Source organism: Dipodomys merriami, unplaced genomic scaffold (genome assembly GCF_024711535.1).
Source record: "Dipodomys merriami isolate MVZ:Mamm:240054 unplaced genomic scaffold, mDipMer1.0.p SCAF_2, whole genome shotgun sequence".
Taxonomy (NCBI): Eukaryota; Metazoa; Chordata; class Mammalia; order Rodentia; family Heteromyidae; genus Dipodomys; species Dipodomys merriami.
In genome coordinates this window covers 82,690,671-82,713,503 of record NW_027203381.1, presented here as the reverse complement: position 1 = coordinate 82,713,503, position 22,833 = coordinate 82,690,671, and the positions used below count along the sequence as shown (strand labels likewise).

Below are 22,833 nucleotides of genomic sequence, written 5' to 3'. Positions count from 1 at the left end.
TCATTAAAATGAATCTGAAAATTCAAATATTGGATCCTACTTTAGATACTGGACCTTTGATGATAGAGCTAACAACCTATGCATGCTTTATTTAGCTAAGCACTTTTTTTTCTATAAAGTATTGAATACAAAATCCTAAAGAGTTAAGGTTCATCCTATGGGACCATTTCTCTCTTAAATATAGATTTAAATTTTCCCCATCCACACATTTTTCTGAGAGCTCTTCACTTGTTTGAGTTCTGCAGACACTGTGCTTATATTAGCAATCTAACTTTTTGTCCAAAAATAAAAAGAAGAAGAAGAAAGAGAAGGGAGAAAAAATAGATATTGGGACCCTGTACAGGAAACACATATTGTGATGTCCATCCTATAATTAGAGTGCTTCAAAATGTGAAAATGAACCAAAACCGTTACTGAATGCTATTCCCAGAATAAGTAAATTATTGTTCATTTTGAAAATAAGAAAAGAAAAGAACAAAGTACCTGAGCTAGTTTGACATTTTCTGGCAGAGCTTCTGCTTCTCTTTGCTGCTGGGGTTTGCTGACAGACTTCTTCACTATCTTGGTTTTGGAAACATGCTCTATATACAAATCTGCACCTTCTGGATTTCTTTTTTGGTCTCTGTGGTTGACTGAAAACTCAAGGGAGGAAAGATATCCAGGCTTCAAGTTATCACTTGCAATCCTGAGTTTCTGAGTTTTGGTAATTTCCTTAAAGAACAAAAATCAATGTTATGTTTGGTAGCCAGATAACTGGAAACAGATGGCTGTTTCCCTCATCACATTGCATTAGGTCGTATTTCTTACTGCTATCAAAAAATTTAAAAACCAAAAGCTTAGTGCACCAACTTTCGTAAATATGTGCTGTTATCACGGCTCATTAGAAGTCTGATTCCGAAACAGAGCTGACTGAGTCAAGAGATCTAACTTTGCTATAGGTCTGCACTTCCATGGAATTATCAGCACACGCTTCCCTTGTACTATTTGTGAAAGCAAATTTTAAAAAGAAACCTGACTTTTGAGTACAGAGACCCCAAAGTGGGAGCACATTCTGTTCACTTTACCCCCTGATTCACCAGAGGACAAGTCCTCAGAACTGCCCTCATGCCACATCCTACTTCCTGCCCCTTGCTTCCTGCTACTTCAACCAATGAAAGACATGTGCTAGAAGAGCTACAGCACGTGTGTCTACCAGGTTACTCTCTTCTAGAAATAAAACATAACAAGTAGAAGGAGAAGAGTTTAGGGTAGAGTGTAAGTGACAGATATGCCAATTCCTAAGCATGTCGTTGTCCACTCCTGCCCCCCAAACCACTGGCCAGTGAATCCTCTCTCTTCAATAGTGTTTGGGCTCATGGAAACTGTTTGGTTCCAATTTTCCTTCACACAAACCACTAGCACTTGATACAGTCTTATCACAGTCTTGTGCATGGTTTACTCATCTCTAGGCAGAATCTTAAGGCATGGAATTATTATTATTATCATCATCATCATTACTATTAGAGGCTTTATAACAACACTTTAAACCTATTTCCCAGGGTAGGTTACTTGCAAGTAATTTCTGCTGCTCTCCACCCCAATTTTAGATGCTGGTAAAAACTAAGTAAAAACAAAATGTATAAATCCAGAGCCTGCTTCTGACATTCAGTTATGGAGGCAAACTCCTATTAAAGGAGGCAGTTTTCATTCATGTTACACAAATGATCACATGGATCATTTTTACTCTGATAGTATATATTATATTGAAGCAACATGGGGAAGACTTTTCTGGGTTAAAGTTCTCATTTTCCATAAGCCTCAATTTACTGTATCTATTATATGTGCATATATAATATTGTGCATATATTATATCTGTATATAATAAGGCTTTTTAGCAGTGCAAAAAATGATCAAGATGAGAGTTTAATTATGAGACAATTACCAGTTCTGAGCTATCATTGAGTTAAAGGACCCCTGATTCTTTGTTAAAGTAGAAGATACAAACTACAAAGACGCTCTCGAAACAAGTGTTTCAATATTTAAAGTGAGTAATGCAGAAATGCCAAAGGCATACAATATATTATTTACAGCTCTGCCTATTAAGAAAGATGAATAATTAACATTGTAAAGAGTTTTCTACATATCTGTGTGGGCCTGATATAACTGAGAAATGAGGGATCTGCGAATATTCAAAGACACTCAAAAGGTTCAAAAATAACCTCCTCTAAATCCTAAATGTTATTCTAGTAGATATTTGAGAAAGATAACGTATATAATTTAATAATTATATAAAAGTCTTTAGAAAATTATGCCAATATTCACAAATATAAACTATATACACAAATATATACTATATATACATATATACTATATACATATATAAATGTTTATATATACACACATTTAGACAAATAGACATATATAGATTAATACATATATATATCCACAGACTGGATCAATATCTCTCATGGAAAGTATTGGAATAAAATAAATTAAAATGTCTTAAATTGTCATCCTGCTTGAGTATTAAGATAATGAATTAAATTTTGTATTTTTTCTAAGTTTGTCCTAATAAGTATATATCACTCTAAGAAGAAAACATTAACAATTAAGATTTATTAGTGCTAAATTTCCAGAACCTCATAAATCATGGAACTCACTAATCCTTGTTAAGTTTGGCTTCTATAAGAAACACAAATGACACAAATGATCAACCTACTCTAATTATTCACCTTAGGAGCTGCAGAGAACAAGGTGGAGGTGGTTCCTGAGATCTTACTTGATGATGTAAGTTGAAGCTTCCATGGAAAAAATATTACAATAAATTTAAGTAAACATATGTTTGCCTGGCATCTTTCAGCAATTCAGTATTATATGTACAAATAGCTGCTGTTTATACATTGTTTGTTAATCCTACAATCTAACTCATTTCACTAGTTCTAGTAATTGATTGTAGATGTCACCTGATTTTCTATGTGAACTATCATTAACTATAAAGAAAAAACAGTTTAACTTCTTCATCTACCACTCAAATGCTTTTCTTTCTGTTTATTTTCTGCACTATCTAGAACCTTTCAAGTGCTGAGAATTAGTCTCCTTCCATAGGGGAAGAATACTTAATTTTCATTAATAAGAATGACTTTGAGCCTGATGCCATTGGCTCATGTCTGTAATCCTAGCTACCCAGAAGGCTAAGATCTAAGAATTAGCTTGGACATGCATGGCTGTGAAACTCTTATCTCCAGTTAACCACCAAAAATCCAGAAGTGAAACTGTGGCTCAAGTGATAGAGTGCTAGAATTGAATAAAAAATCTCCAGGACAGAATCCAGGTCCTGAGTTCAAGCCCCAGGATTGGCACCAAATTAAGAATGCCTTTGGCCATAGATTTCTGTAGACTTTTTTTTAGGGTATGTAATGAGGAAAATCTTTCCTTATATTTAATAATGTTTATTCAAAATATTCACAGTAGCTTTTGTCATTTATATTTTGTCAGAATATTTTTCTACTTTTCCCTTATGGTATCTTTTTTTTAATTATTATTTTTGAGTAGTTGTATAAGGGGTTTCAATTCAATATACTAATTTATGAGTATAATGCTTCTTGATCAATGTCATCTTTTCTACCATTCTTCTCCCAATCTCTCTTATGGTATCTTATTTGTTTCTTATATAATTTTTATTAGATTTTTTTTCCTTTTGTTTCTTGTTTAAATGCTACACTCGAGTTTTTTTTGTTTTTGTTTTTTAAGCACTTCCTTATGAGCTGAGTTTTCGGGGGCTAATCTCATTCCAAATTTTCCATTGGAAGGGGTCAGAAGGAAATTAAGATGACAGGCAAGTTCTTCTTTTCTTGTTGTTAAACAAGCAAAGCCTCTCTTCTCCTGTATTTAAAAAACAAAAGCACTACTTTTGCATGTGTGACTTTGGGTAATTTCTTGAAACTGAGTTTTTAGACTCCGGATCAAAGTTCAGGGATCCAGACCTGACCACTTATCCCCATAAAGAAATATGGTGTAGTTCCCTGCAAGCGGTTCTTCTTTGTCATTGTTGTTAATGTGCTATGAGATAGTTTTGTTTCCTTTGTATGTTCTTCCCCCTATGGTATCTCCTGTTATCCTGTACTTGTTTGTGGTGCCATACATCTTGTATATACTTTTCTCCAGTTCAAGGAGGGGGAGGGGAGTAACAGAATGCTGAAACAAGGACACAGGATGACCAGTTGCAACAATGATACCCACAAGACAGTATACGGAAAATGAACTTTATAACTTTGGGGGTGGGGAGGAGCGAAGAAGGTGGGGGAAGGAAGGGATAGGGGAGAACCACAAAGGAGGGAGTAACAATTCTCTACAAGAAATGTACTCATTAACTTACTCATGTAACTGTATCCCCTCTGTACAGCAACTTTATGATAAAATAAAATTAAAAAAAACAGAAACATGATGTAGTGCAGAGAAAGGAAATTTATTACATGACAGCCATGGGAGACCATTGTATCAGCAAATTCTAGGCTGCCTTCATAGGATAGAGATTGGCCTCTAGTTAAATGGGAAGAATTAGGGCGGGGGTAGGGAGGTGAGAAAGGTACGCACAGTTAAGAAAAAAAAAAGTCCAAGTCACAGGTATGACCAGGTGAACCAGAGGCGCAATCTTTGTCTCTGGAGGAGTTTCAAATTGTTAATCACTTTATAGGACCGAGCAAGAACAAGATGCCTGGTCAGTGGTCTCCTAGGTTTGGGGCTCTTTCCTCTTTTTAGATGATAAATAGAGGCACTGTCTGTGTGAGGGACTGTTTGCCTCCTATACAGGATACTTATCAGTAAATTTCTTTGCTGGAACCCAAGGTGCTTGCAAAGAGACTGCAGCAGAGAACAGCCACATCAAGGGTCACAGGGACAAAGGTGGAGAACTTTTAGTTAATTCACAAGACCCAGCAACAGCATCTTTTACGTGGCCTCTTACACTTTCATGTGGATGCCATGTCTACTTCTATGAACCAGGGTTGGTCCAGTAGGGTTTCTTTTGCCTGCTGGCTATGACAGACAACAGGTACAGTTTTCAATTGCTACATGTGTCTTTCTTCAGTCAGTGTCTGTGTGTTCATCTTTTGGCATGCTATTGTTGAACATTCTCCTCTGTTTCTCTCCCTTTCCTCCAGTGGAGCTCCTGTGTTCTTTTGAGTACTTTGAATAGCCCTGTGAAATCTTTGGTATATGTGTCTTCTAGTCTAATGGAAAATTCAGTTTGTATTTTTTTTTTTTTGGTCGGTCATGGAGCCTGAACTCTGGGCCTGGGCACTGTCCCTCAGCTCTTCAGCTCAAGGCGAGTGCTCTAGCACTTAAGCCATAGCACCACTTCTGGCTTTTTCTGTTTATGTGGCTGCTAAGGAATCAAACCCAGGGCCTCATGCATGCAAGGCAAGCACTCTTCCACTCAGCCAACTCAGTTTGTATTTTTGTCTTCTCCTTTCCTTGTTGCTCTAAGGAGACTTTTAGAAAAAGAAATGGAAAAATGCTGTTTTATAGCCATAGCCATAGTGAATCTTCTATAACATTTTTCCTTCCTTATTACTGTCTGTACCACACTGGACTGTAGTTCTGTGTTAACAGTGTATTTCTCCCAATAGCTTGGGAAAGTCAAAATCTTTCCTTATGTCTTCAATACCTAGCACAATGTTAGGGAATGCTAAATGCCCAGTCGGATATTGATGATTGACAGGATGAACTGACACTCTTGGAGCCTATGGTTCATCTTTTCATAGTTGAAACACTGTCACGAGACTATTCTGCATTCATAACTTGACTGTCTCTCTGCTACCTGACTGGGTATCAATCACACTTTCCAGAAGCTTTACATAATGCATGTGTATATTCTTTTTTTTTTTTTTTGCATGTGTATATTCTTTTCCAGTATCTTTACCCAAGGTGAGTCTTGCTCTTGATACAGCAAAATAGGTCAGAGCCTAGTCTGGTATATATGATTCAGTCAAATTATTTGGATTTATAACATTTATGATATTAACATAAGGATAATTATTTCCTTGGTCTATAATTTTATTGTAATGGGGTTTGACCTGGCTACTACTAATCATATTACTAAACCAGAGATAGGAGGAAATAAAAATTTTATAAGTTTTGTAAATATTGCCCTGTCATTTTAACTTCAGAGCTGTTGCTACAAAAGGAGATAAGCTAGTACAAAAACAAAACGGCAAAATAATTTTCAGTTGCATATTAAATCAGGAAGCATGAAAAAATATGGTCAAATATAACATTTTGCAGCAATAATGACCTCAGTGACAGGAAAAAAAAAAGCATGGATTTACTTACAATTAAAACACAAAAGGAGAAGAGGGAAGAAACACTCAAAGACAAAGGTACCATATAAACGCCTTTTCTGTGCTGTACCCAGTAAGTCTTACTATAGTCAACAAATGAGTTATTAGATCAGTATTTTTAATAAAGATGCACCATATCCTTAGAAATTTGGAGTTTCTTTCCTCCTACCCATCTGTTTACTTGTTTATTAACTAACCCCATATGTTTTGGGTTTTATTGTTGCAGTTTTGTGTGTGTGTGTGTGTGTGTGTGTGTGTGTGTGTGTGTGTGCTGTCCTGGGGCTTGAATTCTGGGCCTGTCTCTAAGATTTTGTGCTCAAGGCTAGTTCTCTATCTCTTAAGCCATAGTTCCACTTCTGCCTCTTTGTGATTAATTGGAGATGAGAGTCTCACACTTTTCTGACCAGGCTGGCTTTGAACCGCGATCCTTAGCTCTCAACTTCCTATATAGCTAGGATTACAGGCCTGAGCCTTGCACCCAGAAAGGCTTTTAAATCACCTACAAAGGTTTTATTACATTTCACTTCATTACTCCAAGGATGGTTCAACATCAGAAATTTACACCAATATTTTCACCTTTAGAAATTATCCAACTGTGAAGCCCTTTCCCTGATAATTTGCAGTTCTTCCACATCCTCTCCAGGTTATCAACGCTCTTTGTATTCACCAAAACTTCTTTTCTCTCCATATGTGTCTTTCCTCGCTGTCATACCCCTGCTGATTTTCCTTCCATTCCTAATTCTACCTGAGGAAAATAGTCCTTCCTCTCAGCGGCACTCCGCCACCCCATTCTGATGTTCTCAGCCTTGGCTCAGTTGATTCCTTCATTCTTTGCGATCTGTGCTCAGAAATAAATGATTTCTAAAGTCTCTTGCGTCTGTACCACAGAAACATACAACTCCTCATCTTCCAGGCAATCTTTCAACTTGTCCCTAATTGGCTCCTGTTCCTCCCACACACAAGGTTGTTTCAAATCTTCCTGTACCCTTTTTATAAAGCCTTCCTCTCTCATTGTCTTTAGAGAAAAGAAAAGCAATATTAAAGCTGTTGAAGCTGTGTGTGAATACCTTTAACTTCTTTCCCATGGCCTCAGATGACAAAAGATTCCTCCTTCTACTTTAACTTACACCCTCTGCCTTGTCCTGATGTCTCTCCTTCCTGCCATTGCTGATCTACTGGGCCCCTTCTCTCCTGTGTGCTATAGTTCTCCAATTTCACCAAATTCTTTCTTTTTTCCCCAGAAATTTTGTTAAAGGCCTCCCAACCATAAATTTATCTCAACTCTGACCAACCCTGTATTTACAACTGCATTTTGCTCACTTTTAAGGAAAATAAAAGCTTCCTAACACAATAAACTTATTTTCCATGACTTTGAATGCTTTCCTGTCCAGTCACCATTTCTCTTCCACCCAGCTGACACTCCCCCAACACTGAACTTGCTGAGTTCAGTCATTCTTTTCTGTTATAATATCCAACGCCTAGATTATAGTGGGCATAGAGGAAATATTTGCATATTTAATGCACCAGTGCAGAAGAACATAAAGGAAAAAGCCAAAGAACAACAATAAAATGTAACATTGGAAGAGAGTTTTCAAAAGCATTAAGACAAGAAAAGTAGACAATTTTGGGTTTCCCACTGAAGCAACTTGTATAAAAATAGATGCACAAATAACATTTAGTACACTAAATACATTTAGTACACTAAATGCAACTGACCTCAATGAAAAAAATGTTAATAGTTCTCCTAGAAGTTTACCTATTCAGACAAATAGTATTTTTCTAGTTCTAGATATATTTTACTGATAGATGAAGACTCTTAATATCCATTTGGAGGTTGGCCTAAAAATGTTTAATACATATTTAAATAATCACATATTTTCTTTTATTTGAGGAACACATTTTTATATCCTTGATTATATGTTTAGGTAAAACAAAACTCTGTTAACACATTTAATCTTCTTCAAATTTTACCTCTGATCTTTAGGGGATGTTGCTTTTTAACTATAGTACTGTTTTATCATCATTATCATCATCTTCTCAGATTTTGCAAAACATATTACCCTATAGATCTTGTAAATATCAGTACCTTTTGTTTTGTATTTTTGTTTTTGTCGGTGATGAGGCCTTAAACTCTGGGCCTGGGCACGGTCCCTCAGCTCTTCAGCTCAAGGCTAGCACTCTACCACTTGAGTCACAGCACCACTTCTGGATTTTTTTTCTGCTTATGTGATGCTGAGGAATGGAACCAAGAGCCTCATGCATGCAAGGCAAGCACTCTACGATTGAGCCACCTTCCCAGCCTCTCAATACATGTTTTTAAATGACACTTATAGACTTCCTAACAAGACAATTACATTTCTTTACAAGTTCAGAAAGTTTAGATCACAAACTGACTCCGCAATATCTGTGTAAAATAAACTGTCTCTGGAAACAAAGAAAACTGAGGAATCTTTAAGGCCAAAATGAAGCCATGAATCTCTGGGGTGCATCGGAATGGTCTGAGGAAAGAGGCAGAAATGCAAGTTCTAGTTTCAGTGCATTTTGTTCAGTCCATCTGGTATCTACATATTGTTCTTCTACACATGGTCCAACGATCTTAGGTTTACAGTCTTACAAAACAGAGTATTTCCTTTCTAACTTTGAACCAGTGCTATGTGGAAGTATGAGAAAACATTTTTTATGTTTTTGTACAGCTAAAACTTTCTGATTAAATTTTACAAAACTTGAAGTCTGTAGTGAAACAGTGACTATTAGTGAAGAAAAAGCTGAAGAAATTTCCCTCCCACTTCTCCCCACTCGGAGAGGGAAAAGTGGTTGTTATAATCTTATATAAATAGTCATGTTCATTTCTTTTCCTCAAAGTTCCTTGCTTGTGGTACAAACTCCAGTATATGCAGGATAACATCTGATCTAACTCTCTTGCCATCTGCTGCCCCAAGAGTAAGACTTGGAGCAAAGAGGAATCTGCACAACCATTTACTATAATTAAATAATAATCTGCTCTGTTCTAGATACCAATGTTTGCATTCAAAACAGTATTAAAAAAATACAGAATCTCTTGCTAGGTAATGGTAATTCATGCCTATAATCCTATCTACTCAGGAGGTTAAGCTCTGAGGATCATAGTTCAAAGCCAGAACAACAGCAAAGTCTGTGAGACTCTTATCTCCAAATAACCACCTAAGCACCAGAAGCGGAGCTGTGGCTCAAAGTGGTAGAGTGCTAGCTTTGAGCAAAAAAAAAAAAAAAAAAAAAAAAACCCCACAAAACTCAGGGACAGTGCCCAGACCCGAAGTTTAAACCCCACAACTGACCAAAAACACAAAAAACAGATACTCATCAGCCCTAAAATTTAGATGAGTCTTTGTGAACATCTAGCTTAATTTCCTTCTTTTTTAGGGTATGTGTGTGTTGGGGTGGGAGGGGGGAGTCCTAGGATGGAAGACTACATCAGACATGCCTGAGGTCAGTCAGCCTATACACCAGCTAGGACCCAAAATCAAGGATCCTAACACCAATGTTGTCAGCACTGTTCCCGCCCCCTGCCACCCCCCCCCCCCCATTGCCAATGCAATGAACCATCCACCTAATGTGTGGACAGAGCTAGTCAACAAGAAAAATCATGAGTATTAGTATTATTCACTCTGAATTTCTCAAATTCTACTGCCCACAAGTAACTATCAATCTGAAGTGAAAATGGGAGAGCTAATTACAGTAGCTCAAATGGCTGTGAAGTAATAATCAATCATAGCTGATTCTTATATATACCTGATTGATATACATACACATGTGGATATACACATAGGTACACAGATACATAAATGAGAGACACAGAGTCAGAAATAGCTTTTACACACATACATGTGTATGTATGCATATATACACCCACGTATATATGTAAATATGTATATATGTGTGTATATATAAAGATGGGGCGGGGGAGAGAGAAAGAAGACAGATGTAGATATATTTTTACAGTACTTTTAAGTTGAAGGCCTCTCCCTCTACCACTTGAGTCACTCACCTGGCCCTCTTTACTTTTGTTTTTAGATAAGATGTCATGCTTAGGTCAGAGAAGGTTTTGGACTATGATTCGCCTACCTTTCCCTCCCAGGTAGCCCAAGTTATAGAATGAGTATCCCTGCCCAGCCCTGCACTGCCAAAAAAGGCAATGCAGTCTAGTGACAGAGTGAGAGGTCTGGAGACACATTGGATTGGTGGAAATCAGGATACTTTCCAAACTCTATGCTAGGCAAATTACTTCTTTGTGCCTTAGTTTTCTCATCCATAAAAAAAGAATCACAGCCATCACAGGGCTATGAGGCTTCAGTGAACCAGCATGTTTAGAGCACCTCTATCAGTGGAACATTCTAAGTCTATTAAGAAATGCTTTCATTCAGCCTTCTCATTTTAATTCCTCCATCTATGTACTATGTACAATGTTTTTAATCACAGAAACCACAGAAATCACCAAAAAATAAATAATAATGGAAATCCTGGAAAAAAAAACCTTAAAGAGGAGAAACTTAACTGGAGGAGATATTTTTTAAATATTCTATTATTTGTATTATAAAAAAGCTTATGGTGACCAACAGTATACGCCAAACGATGGTTAAATGTATCATGAAGCAAATGAAGCTCAAGCTTCAGTACCCCTCCATTTCACATGCCTTTTCTGTGATCCTTTTATAGCTTCGTGTTTATAATTTGATGTTTTCAGTTCTCAAAGAATTATTTAAATCTTGGAGTAGAAAAAAAAGTAAGTTCTCCCCAGTTTAGAAGGGTTTTAAATAATATGTATTTTCGTATGGCAGGATCTTGGTTCCTATTAGTAATACTTTCATGAGGTTCTATTGAATAGAAGATAAACTTAGGGGCTGGAAAGGTGGCTCAGTAGTAGAGTGCTTGCCTCGCATGCATGAGGCTCTGGGTTTGATTCCTCAGCACCACAAAAAAAGAAAAGAAAAGAAAAGAAAAAGACAGAAGTGGCACTGTGGCTCAAGTGGTAGAGTGCTAGCCTTGAGCTGAAGAGCTGAGGGACAGCTCCCAGGTCCAGAGTTCAAGCCCCACAACAGAAAAAAAAAAAAAAAAGGAGGAGGAAGAAGAGAAGGAGGAGGAGGAGGAGGAGGAGGAGGAGGAGGAGGAGGAGGAGGAGGAGGAGGAGGAGGAGGAGGAGGAGGAGGAGGAGGAACTAAAATAAACAAACAAACTTAGACCCCTGTGAAATCTAGGTCATTGGATTAATGTCAGCCAATCCTCTGAAGTGTTGAGAGTCCCCATCCTCTGCTTAGAAGGCAGGGTCTAGTCAGAGACTATTGACTGAAGGAAGGGAAGGGTTAAAAAAAAAAGTGCATTTAAAGTCCAAGGTGAAAACAGAACCCAAGTGAAATTAAGTTTGACTTTTACTCCATCTTACATAGTTGGTGCAGAGAAAAGAAAGAGATACAAAAAGATAATCAAAAAATAAAGGTTTAGCAGCATTAAGTCAGAAACACAAGATGTGGGATTTGAGTTTAAAATCTACAACAAAAATCACTGAAGTTCGGTTCCCTAAACTGAGTTCAAAAGGTAAAGCTGGTTCTGAGTCAGAGGAGAGATTAGGTGAAATAAGAAGAGAAACAGGCCACCAGCTCAGAGTGGGAGGATACAGGCACACTATGCCTAGAGGTGCAGGCTCAGAGACAAGAACTTCCCTTCATGAGAAGCAACAAGGGTCCCTTGCTTTGGAAGGAAATAATACAGTTGCATCTTCCCCAGCTGTCAAAGACCAGGCCCTGAAGTTGTACAAGTAGGAGAGCAGGCAGCCACTGATAGTCCTTGATTAGCATGCACACAAATTGAGAGCTGGTTGTACATAAAGTTCAGGTGCTTAAGGAGTTTTTGTGGGGCAGAGATCAAATAGGTTCATTGGCATTCAAACCCAAATTAGTATTCTCTCCATTGAAAATCCTTGGAGGCAACAGAACCTGTACATCTCTCTCCACCTCTGCTGATGTGAATAGAAATGACTGATTGGTATGCAAAGAGAAGGTGTGGTATGTCCTGCCTGCCTGCCTGGCCTTTGTCAATGTTATTGCTGTTGTTCTTGGAGAAAGGATACATTTCCTCTGGACTTCCAGCACCAATATTTGGTGAGTTCTGTGAAACCCAGGAGCAGAAAACAATGGATAATATTCTTTGTCCCAATCTCCTGTGGGGGTGGGAGGGGCGGGCGTGGGAGGGGGGGGACTTACGAAGCCAAGAGCTCGGCAGATCCTAGGCTTTCTAAAGCATGCTGTGCTACAATGCCAGACTGTTTTGATTTTCTCTATCCACTGGTGCTGACTGAAATTCATTTAGTGAAACAGAAGTGTTCTGTCAGGAAGTATGACATCCTCAGGAAAGGATAGGTAAGAAAATAATTTGGGTAAGCAACCAAAGACGCTCAAAGTCTTGTGTTAGTTCGTTACTCTGTGCAATGTTTGGCTCAGCTTGGCAGAGGGAAGTAAACACAGAAGAAAAGCAGCACATGGTGCCTGCCCTCAGGCAACTTGGGAACTACTTACTCATAAACAATTCACTTAACATTTCATTTGGTATGCTGCAAACACAGGGCACAAAAGTGTGAATTTATTAGGCATTATTCTTCTTGCAAAAGTCATGCATCACCACAGAGGAATGAGATCTTTGTAGCAAAAGTAATAAAGTAAAATATTTCAGCACAATAAATGTAATAGCCTTTCGCTAGACATAGGTCTTTAGTTGTCATAAATTTTAGATCATGGCAGTTTATAGAAGGAGGCTTCAAAGTACTCTTGATGGATAAATATACTTTCTAAGGCATCTGTCACTGTAGCTGCACAGATTTGAAATCTCAGCATCCTACACAATAATGACATAGCACAAAGATTAAATTCTAAATGGAAAAATGTGTTCACATTATAGAGTTCATTATATTCATTATAAAGCTGTGCCCAGATATGCCATTTCCATTTAAAAATACAGCTAAAATTTCTGCAAGCTTTCTTTGCTTAATATTTACTGCTGAAACAACCATTATGGGAATTATCCTATTATACAGTTTCACTCGTGTGTGTTTGTGCACACATGTGTGTCTATGTGTATGTGTATGTGTGTTTCCACATGGGCTCTGAAAAACAGTAAAATGCTATTGCTGGAGTTCCCCTTAAAAAGACATGACATTTTATAAGGTCTATTTGTTTGATGAGAACCTGAACATGACAAATGAAACTCAAGTGAAGTCTCTGCTCTCTCACACAGAGGCAATAGTAGTTGGCCAAATGTAAGAACATTTTCATCTCCCATAATCCATATAGATCTTGGTAAGTCTCATCTATGTAAATTCAACCAATCCAATCAACTAGGAAATATTGGTTTTGTGAAAAATTCTTCATAAATCAAATTATTCCTTTCCAACCTTGGAAATTAACTATTACACAAAGGTTTCAGGTTCAGGTGCTGTGAAGACAAGAAATTGTCCATTCTTTGTAAAACTTCATAGCCTAATGTGGAAAATGGGTCAGATATATAAGTATCTGTAAAAAGAAGCTCTAAGACAGACATACATAGGACAAGGGAAATGGGAACAGAAAAGATATTTTTGAAAGTTAAAAAAAAAAAGATGATTTCACATAGGGTTGGCATTAGTTTTGGACATGGAGTGATTGGAGCAGGGCAGAGGCTACTGTTCATAGAAATGCATGGACCAAAGCATTAGAACAGCATAGAAGTGGGGGACAGTGAAGAAGCAGGGAATAGCTAGGGGGTGGAGAGAGGAGTACCACACACACAAAGACAAGTTGGTCACAAAGACAAGTTGGTCGCATTAGAGCTACAAAGACAAGTTGATCCCAGTAGAGCTAATCTGGACTATGGGCTCATAAATCAATGTTAACTAGAAAAGACTAATCCAGAAAAGCATAGAAGGTAAATAAGCAATATGGCACCCACTGCACAAACTGAGCATACAAATACATCACCCATTAACATTAGATAGAGAGGAACAAATAATTTAAGGAATGATGTCATCATCTATCATTTCATTGACCAATGGTATTAAGTGGATTTAACTAGTGCAACAACCCTAAATGAAATGTAGCTAAAGCAATCGTCTGTGTGCATAAATAATTTTTATCCTACAGTACAAGGTAAAAGAGAGATCTAAATTGTGAGCTAAAACTGAGAAAATGGAAAATGTGAGGACTAGAAAGCTCTAATGTTCAGGGGAATTGATTTTATAACTTCATTTTATTCTTTCAAATCATTGCCTATGTACTTTTAAAACTATAAGAACAATTATCCAGTTAATTTGCTAATTAGCCAAGCCATCAAGTGACACATGAAACTAAAAATGCTCCATTTGGCCAGCAGGTGGCACTTGTCACTCAGTACCGAAAACAGCAGGAAATAAGGAATGAAGCTGAGAGTGGAGTTGGGCACATATTACTCATTCATCTATTCATCAGAAGAAAGATTGGAATGGGCTATTCCAATGCAATTTATATGGAAGATCTTAGCTGGTCCACACATCTATTACTTTCAAGGCAGGCCCTTTACTCCATAAAATGCATCCCAGGTACGTATCTTGAATTTGAGCTGTTTTATTAGGTTTACTGAACTTAGATCTTTCCTTCAACAAATTTGCAATGTATTTGCAACATATCAGTTTGCTACTTGATAAATGTTCTTATGCCATTTCTGTCTGTATTAATCTTATGAGACTGTGACAAATCCTGCTGGAATCAGAGGGAGAAGATGAGGAGGAGGAGGAGGAGGAGGAGGAGGAGGAGGAGGAGGAGGAGGAGGAGGAGGAGGAGGAGGAGGAGGAGGAGGAGGAGGAGGAGGAGGAGGAGGAGGAGGAAGAGCAGGGGGAGGAGCAGGAAGAAGAAGAAGAAGAAGAAGAAGAAGAAGAAGAAGAAGAAGAAGAAGAAGAAGAAGAAGAAGAAGAAGAAGAAGAAGAAGAAGAAGAAGAAGAAGAAGAAGAAGAAGAAGCAGAAGAAGAAGAAGCAGAAGAAGGAGCAACAGCAGCAGCAGCAGCAACTTCTGAGCTGGAGGTGTGGCTTAGTGATGGAGCATCTACTTCACATGCACAAGTTTCTGAGTTCAAACCCTAGTACAAGAGGAGGAGGAGGAGGAGGAGGAGGAGGAGGAGGAGGAGGAGGAGGAGGAGGAGGAGGAGGAGGAGGAGGAGGAGGAGGAGGAGGAGGAGGAGGAGGAGGAGGAGGAGGAGGAGGAGGAGGAGGATTATTTCCAACATCATAATTGACCGATGTGTTCCTCTCTTATTAAAATGGATAGAGCTAGTTGTATCCATTTTAACTAGGAATTAAATATGTCACCAGTTGGAAACTGCTCATTTTCTTACTAGAGGAAATGATTTAACCATTAAGTGCCTCTTTTACCAGAACTGTTTTTAGTCTCACTGTAGGTATAGCCAGTACATTATGTGAAAGTACTTCTAGAAAGTACACTGTCACTCTGCATCCAGATGGGGTTGTGGCAAAAGCACTGTTGTATTACTTAACAACTCAGGTAAGTTTGTGCTTTACCCAGTTACTCCCCTTTACTTCCAGATATGGATGCCAGCTTCCATCAAAACTTAAGTGCAGGGGGCTGGGAAGGTGGCTCAGTGGTAGAGCGCTTGCCTTACATGCATGAGGCCCTGGGTTCGGTTCCTCAGCACCACATAAGCAAAAAAAAAGCCAGAAGTGGTGCTGTGGCTCAAGTGGTAGAGCACTAGCCTTGAGCTGAAGAGATGAGGGACAGCGCCCAGGCCCAGAGTTCAGGCCCCATGACCGGACCCCCCCTCCAAAAAAAAAAGATAGGGAACACTTGAATGCTTGCACAAGGCCCTAACCCCATTACCACAAAACTTAAGTGCAGCCAGACAATCTGTAATGTGAGCTACTGAGAAGGTTGCTATAGCCAAAGGATCTCAAATCTGAACTCAGTCCAGGAAAATGTTAATGAGAACCCATCTCAGAATGAAATACAAACTTGAAGGTTGGCAGTGTGGCTCAAGTGGTAGTAGACTTGCTTATTAGCATCTGTGATACACCGAGTTCAGTCTCCAGGGTTTGGGAATTTTTATAAATTCAAGAGTTAAGACACAAAGAAACAGGCATTTGAAAGGAGGTGGGGTAGGGTCAAGGAGAGAGGAGTAGACAAATGAAGAGGAGAAGAGAGGGAGAACGCAGTCAAGAATCCAATCCATATCCTTCAAAATTAAGAAAATCCAGGCACTGGTAGCTCATACCTGTAATCCTAGCTACTCAGGAGGCTGATATCTGAGGATCACGGTTCAAAGCCAGCCCAGGAATGTCCATGAAACTCTTTATCTCCAAGTAACCACCCACAAAACCAGAAGTAGAACTGTGGCTCAAGATGGTAGAGTCCTAATCTTGAGCACAAAAGCTGAGGAACAGTGCCTAGGCCCTGAGTTCAAGCTCCATGACCAACAGGAACAAAAAAAAAGAGGAAAGGTGTGGGTTGGGAGGGATGAGTGAGAATATTGGAAGGAGTGACACAGATTAACATGCATGGTATTCATAAACTGCTGTGTGAGATGACAGTGCATGTAGACCACTACTTAGAGATAATTAAATAAAATTTAGAAAGAGGATAAGACATAAAGTGTAGGGGCTTAATTCTGTACTTTAGTTTCTGTATCTGTTCCCCAGGCCTGGCACGTGGATAAATGGTCACTGGAAGTGGGAAGCAGGACGTGGGGATAGGGGGATTTGTACATGGCATCGAAAGACTGGGCACACAGATGCCAATGAGCATAGTGAAATGTGGGAGCAAATAAGCCAGTGCTTGATTCTCTACTGGATCCAGGGGACAATTTATCTCAACCCAGGGAACATTAAACCCAGAATGGGGTCAATGCCTTGTTCTGCTGGCTTCCCATTCTCACTCGCAAGAACATGTCTCTAAAAAGCAGACAGCAAATTCATTCTAAGCATCTTATGGCTCTGGAGCTTGTTTCTGCCCTCAGGTAAATACACCAAAATAGTCAGGAACGATTTCCTAGATTGCTTTTTGTGAATGGGGAATGGAGGTGACCTTTCAGAAGTCTTCTGTTCAGCAATGGCTATGTTTTATAATGAGTCACCGAGTTGTTGTTTTTTAATAGATTGATATCTCCCACACAAATCCTGGGTTTGTGTTTTTTAAGACAAGCTCAGTGTGTGGTATGAACGGTAGGTTCTATGAAGAAACACACCTGGCTCATTTCCACGTGTTCTGTTCTCTTGTTCTTACCTGGAATGTCCTGTCCCTTTCTCTACACATGCTCCAAATAGTCACAAGTTCCACCCCTTCAGCTATGAAGCTGTCTTTGACTGCAGATGCCCTCACAATCTCCTTGGAATAAAATTTTGTGGCAGCATTAGGTAGGATAGGATATGTATGAAATTAATATTGTTGTATAGCACTTTTTAATTTTTTGTTCCAATCCAGAGGCTTGAACTCAGAGCCTGGGCACTGTCCTTGAGCTTTTTTGATTAAGGTTAGTGCTCTACTAGCTGAGCCACAGCTCCATTTAGGATTTTTAATGGTTAACAGGAGATGAAATTCTTACTGACTTTCCTGCCCAGGCTGGCTTTAAACCACAATTCTTAGATCTCATCTTTCTGAGTAGCTAAGATTTCAGGTGTGAGCCACAACATGGAGCCAATTAAACCTTCACTATTAATAGACAAGGTTCATCTCTGACCTTTAAATGAAAGGAAAATGCCATCTAAGGATAACCAAAAGGTACTGAATTTCCTTCACAGATTTGTCAGGAAGGGCTAAACAAAATAAAAACCAAAACAATAAAAAGAATAAAAAGATTTGCATTTACTGACCTGCTTTTCTATGAAAATAATTACAGGCTGTCATACCTTTAATTCCAACTTCTGTTATCAAACCAGGAAACAAGCTATACGATCTAGAGAAAGCTGAGCCATTTTCAAAAAGTAAAGGTGCTGCCCAAGTGATTCTTATCATTTTCCTAAGCAACACAAGGGCTCCAGGCTACAAGGGAGAGTCAGGGGGCTTTGTTACCTCTGCACTGCAGATCCCTAGCAAGGTAGTAGAGATAAGAAAGTAAAACTCTTATCTTGGGAAGAGCCAGGAAGGCATGTAATAATGTGTTGAGCCTGGAGATTTTAACTCCATCACTGAATTTTCTATGCTAATGATATTTCATTTCCTGAGATCCCCAGGAGTTGATATATGTGGATGCACACCACCAACCCCAAATGCTACTTGAGGAAGCTAGCAGGTTGTACATAAAGTTAAAAATGCTGAAGTTGAGTACTGAATCTACAAGGTCAACAGAGAGCTAATTGACTTATTAGTTAAAAAACTATTTACATAATACATTTTCTCCTACTGGAAAGTGTCATATTTACCTATGCCTAGTAATAGAAATGTTTTACATATTGAGTATTCTTAGAAATTAACTATGACTTCGACTTTCTGTATAAAAAAGCTAATATTTAAAGGAACCCTTTACCTAAAATGTACACACACAGGGAAGAAGCCTAATGAAATAAACACAGTCCAGCCTTAGCTGCCATGCAAACTTGGAGATCCACCCTGTTCCAGTGGTTGGGAGATGCCACCTGAACCTTATGTGTCTCTATGTCTGCGTTACTCACCTGTTTCATTGCACTTAGGTGTTCCATGTACAGAATCCCTTGCAGAACTTTCTTCCTTTCTCTAGACTCACTCTCTAGAAGAGTTCTTAGGTCCAAAACAAAAAGGAAATAACAGAAACAAACACAAGACTAGATATTTTACATGGGTACACATCCTTCATCAATTTGCCAAGGGAAAACTAAGAGCTCAAGAATGATGGCTGCATTTGGAGAAAATCAAGAACAGCTCACCTGTGGCTTCATTTCTGCCAGCTTATTCTGATACCTTTGGATGGACTCTCTCAGCTGCTTCTCTCTCTCGCTTTTTGATGATGTTGCTGTGTTCATGGTACCCAGGGGGATTGAAGGAAGCCATTCTACCTGATCACAGCTTCACAACCGACAAATAAAAGATGAACCACAGGAGGAAGCAAGAAACTGTTAGCTTTCTGTAGAAGACTTTCTTCTAAGGAATATCACTTTCGTCCATATACACAAAATTCAAATACAAAGGAAGATCATCATCTTGATAATTTGAAGTAATACAAGACTTTTAATGTAAAAGACCTTTTAATGTAAAATGTGGTGGGTAGTGTGTTTCTGAGAATACTAATTGTTTTGCTAATGGCTCATTTATCCTACATTTTCCTGAAATGAGGTCTTTTGCAGTAGTAGTTTTTTGGATCATTGAGGCTCAGTCTCATTACTGCCAAACATTTCCCCCATTCCTCCCCCCACAAAAAATAAAATCAAATTGGAGTACAAAGTCTATACAGCTCTAAAATATATTAAATAGTTCTACCTCTGAAACTCATAGATACTCTTTTTTGTGAGTTGGGATTACTGGAAGACCAGTCATGTGCAATGTATGTTGTTCCTCAGGGGTAGACTGAAGAAGGGAAGTTTACTGAGACTTCGGAAGCCTCCACACCAAAAAGCTGTGGATGAGCTTTACTATAGCACCCTTCCCATCATTCCCTGCTGCTATCAGACCGTCTGCATTTGGCAGTCATCCTGCCCCCCAGTCGTTTGTATTATATAATCATGCAGAATTGTGTGTTGATGAGCAATAAACAGGCTATGCATGTGAATAAGCACTTAACTCATTTGTTTTAAGAATACATGATTTGAAATACACACACACACACACACACACACACACACACACACACACACACACACACACACACATGATTTGGCAGATTTGAAGCCATCTTTTTAACTTATAAAAGTACAGTATTATGGTTTGGGATTTTTGTTTTTTATCTTGGCACCTCTGAGAACTTCAACTCCCCTGTGAACACTGTGGAGAGACCAGGAATGGCTGGAGACATGGCTGTGGTGTAAAAGTTCAGGTCAGTTCTCTGAGCCTGTTCTACATCAAGGACTTTTCTCATCCTGATAAATGGGAGAAGATGGGAGTTTCATTTGGGAGACAGTTACCAGAAAGAGAAGGAAAGGACGAAGTTTACAGAAAAATGTGTGTGTATTTGGTGAAGAGGGAAGAAGGAAGAGGCTGAAAGTAGAGAGACCCTTCCCCATGTGAAGCAGAGAAGGAAAGTCTATGAAAGCTTCCATTTCTGTTTTTCAGGGCTGCAACATATATTTTTCTTGCTCCCTACCAACAGAGCAGAGTGAGGAACTACAATCAAATTCAAGTACTACTATGAAAAAAAAAAACCACTTAATTCCACCCACATATGGTGTTAGCTATTATTGTTATTTTCAAGGAAAGGTGCTATATAAACAAATGCAAGGAACAGCTACTATATATACCACCACCCACAGTGTGGTTCAGAAGACATCTGTGGTGGTACCTAGGCAGGCCTCTATTTCACTTGAGAAAAGAACCTTGTGGCTCTTAAGTTTCTATTCAGGAAACAGAAACCTCAAGTATTTTTATGAAAATGCAGTCTACTCTATTGTCTTCCCTTAAAGCATTTTGGAAGTAAATTTGCATATGCAATGCAACCCATAGATTTTACTCAACAGCCTTTTCAAAATGCAGACTTTTTGGTTGTTGTTGTTCAGCCAGGTAATAGGCATCATCTTTCCCCTGCCGGTAATCCCTACTTTCAATGCAGATAAATGCATAGTGTGAATGAAATGGGAGTGTAGGGATATCTATTTCTCAGAAACTGTGACAATAATGGATAGTCTCCCTCTGGACTCCTAGTGGGAAGGAAAACGAAGCTTCAGTCACGTGACAAACACTGGCTGTATTTTATGTCACCCAGGCTACTCCAGTCTGAACCCTACCATTTGTAACATAGTGTGCCTTGGAAAGGAGAAAGGACTTAAGTGGAATCAGGTGTCCTGGAATGTAAAAGGCTGCCTTCTGAGAGAGGATGGTAAGGCAGCAAGAGAGTAGGTTTTTGCATCAAATTCTTGGCTTCAAGTTTCATCTTGAAGGAGGAATTCTGGGCAAGTTACTGAACCTTTCTTGGCCTCTGTTTTCTCCTCTGAGAAATAGGGGAAGTTCATAGGACATTTGTCCAGGTGAAATGACTGATACATGATTGCTATGACAGGAACAGTTAATATGTGTCTGGCTCAGGCACAAACATTGTTCATTCAGCTGCTGTTCATTGGCATGCTCCTGACAATTGGCAATTAACCGCTGACAACAGGCTATATTTTCTGTAAATACAATACTTTCTTTCTTACCTCCCTGTACTCAAGGGACCCCCACCTAATGAACAATTCCACTTCACTTCATATCATTTTAATGCACTGTTTTATATGATTCTATCAAAATCTAATGGGATGTATGTCTCTGGGCATAGTCTTTTAGGTTTCGGTGTGTCCTGGCCTGAGATACTGAATCAGAGGACTGAGAAAAGTCAGTGGTTGAATTACTCTTCATCCTGGCAGATGTCAAACCTACATCCCTGGTGCTGAGCTCCGCATGAGGGAAGAACCAACTTCCATGTAACTGCCCTTGTAATTAGGTTTACTTTCAGCTATCTCTAAACTCCTTGCTGTCACTTTAGGTGTATTTTGTCATCTTTTCAATGGAAGTGAGCTAAAGATAGTCAATATGATGTCAGTGTACTTAAAACATCAAGGACTTGAGACAATTATAAATATAAGTACTTTTTGCCTCATAGACTTTCAAGGTTGATCAGTTTTCTGTCAACATGACTAAATTTATCTTGCCTCTTCTCACAAGTGTCATTATTTGCATGTGTAAAAGAGATGGAATTAATGTAGGCTTGAGACTTATTACTATGATCTGTGATGGCATCCCCACTTTTGAAGAGAAGTGGATGAGAGTGTGCCAATTTGGGGACAATGGTAAACTGAAACTAGAGGAAGCTGGCAGGACAGCTGTTACTGCCAGCTTCCAGCTCTGTGGTTCTGACAAGGCCTATGACTGGATGCAGAAATCATAGGGAGATGGCTAGATTTCAGGAAGAGGCTGACATCCTGGTGGCCTGTCACTAAGGGACCAATCCCCCCGCACCCCATCCCCCAGACCTTTCAGCAAGTTGTCATCACAAGCAGCTCAGTGGAACCCAGAGAAGATGCACCGAGATAACTGCTGCCATCCTCTCCCTTCTAGGGAACAGGGTGCTGAGTTCATGAGAGGTTTGAAACTGGATGTGGTGGTGAATGCCTGTGTTCCTAGCCACTATGGAGGTAGAGACAGGAGGACAGAAGTCCAAGACCAGCTGGGAAAAGTTACCAGGAAAACACATCCAAAAATCAAAGTGAAAGCAAAAAGACCAAAGGAATGTCTCAAATGAGATCTCCTTAATTTCAGTACCTAGACCAGCCAGAGAAAGGAGGTGTGGGGAGAGAGACAGAGTGAGAGAGAGGGGGTCGATTTATCATTTGTCTCAGATTTTAAAGCCAGTAGAATAAGGATTAAACACGGTCTGGCCCAG

At 39.0% G+C, this 22,833-nt stretch overlaps 1 protein-coding gene across 1 annotated transcript in view; it reads right to left on the bottom strand.

Annotated features, from left to right (window-relative positions):
* Positions 1–22,833, bottom strand: part of Morc1 (MORC family CW-type zinc finger 1) — a 122,388-nt gene that overhangs the window by 39,092 nt on the left and 60,463 nt on the right. Inside the window, exons 12-14 of the mRNA XM_070028873.1 lie at positions 19,196–19,334; positions 17,580–17,681; positions 484–711 (exon numbers count right to left, since the gene is read on the bottom strand). Of these exons, the coding sequence (XP_069884974.1) occupies positions 484–711; positions 17,580–17,681; positions 19,196–19,334 (469 nt within the window). The remainder of the gene's footprint in view (positions 1–483; positions 712–17,579; positions 17,682–19,195; positions 19,335–22,833) is intronic.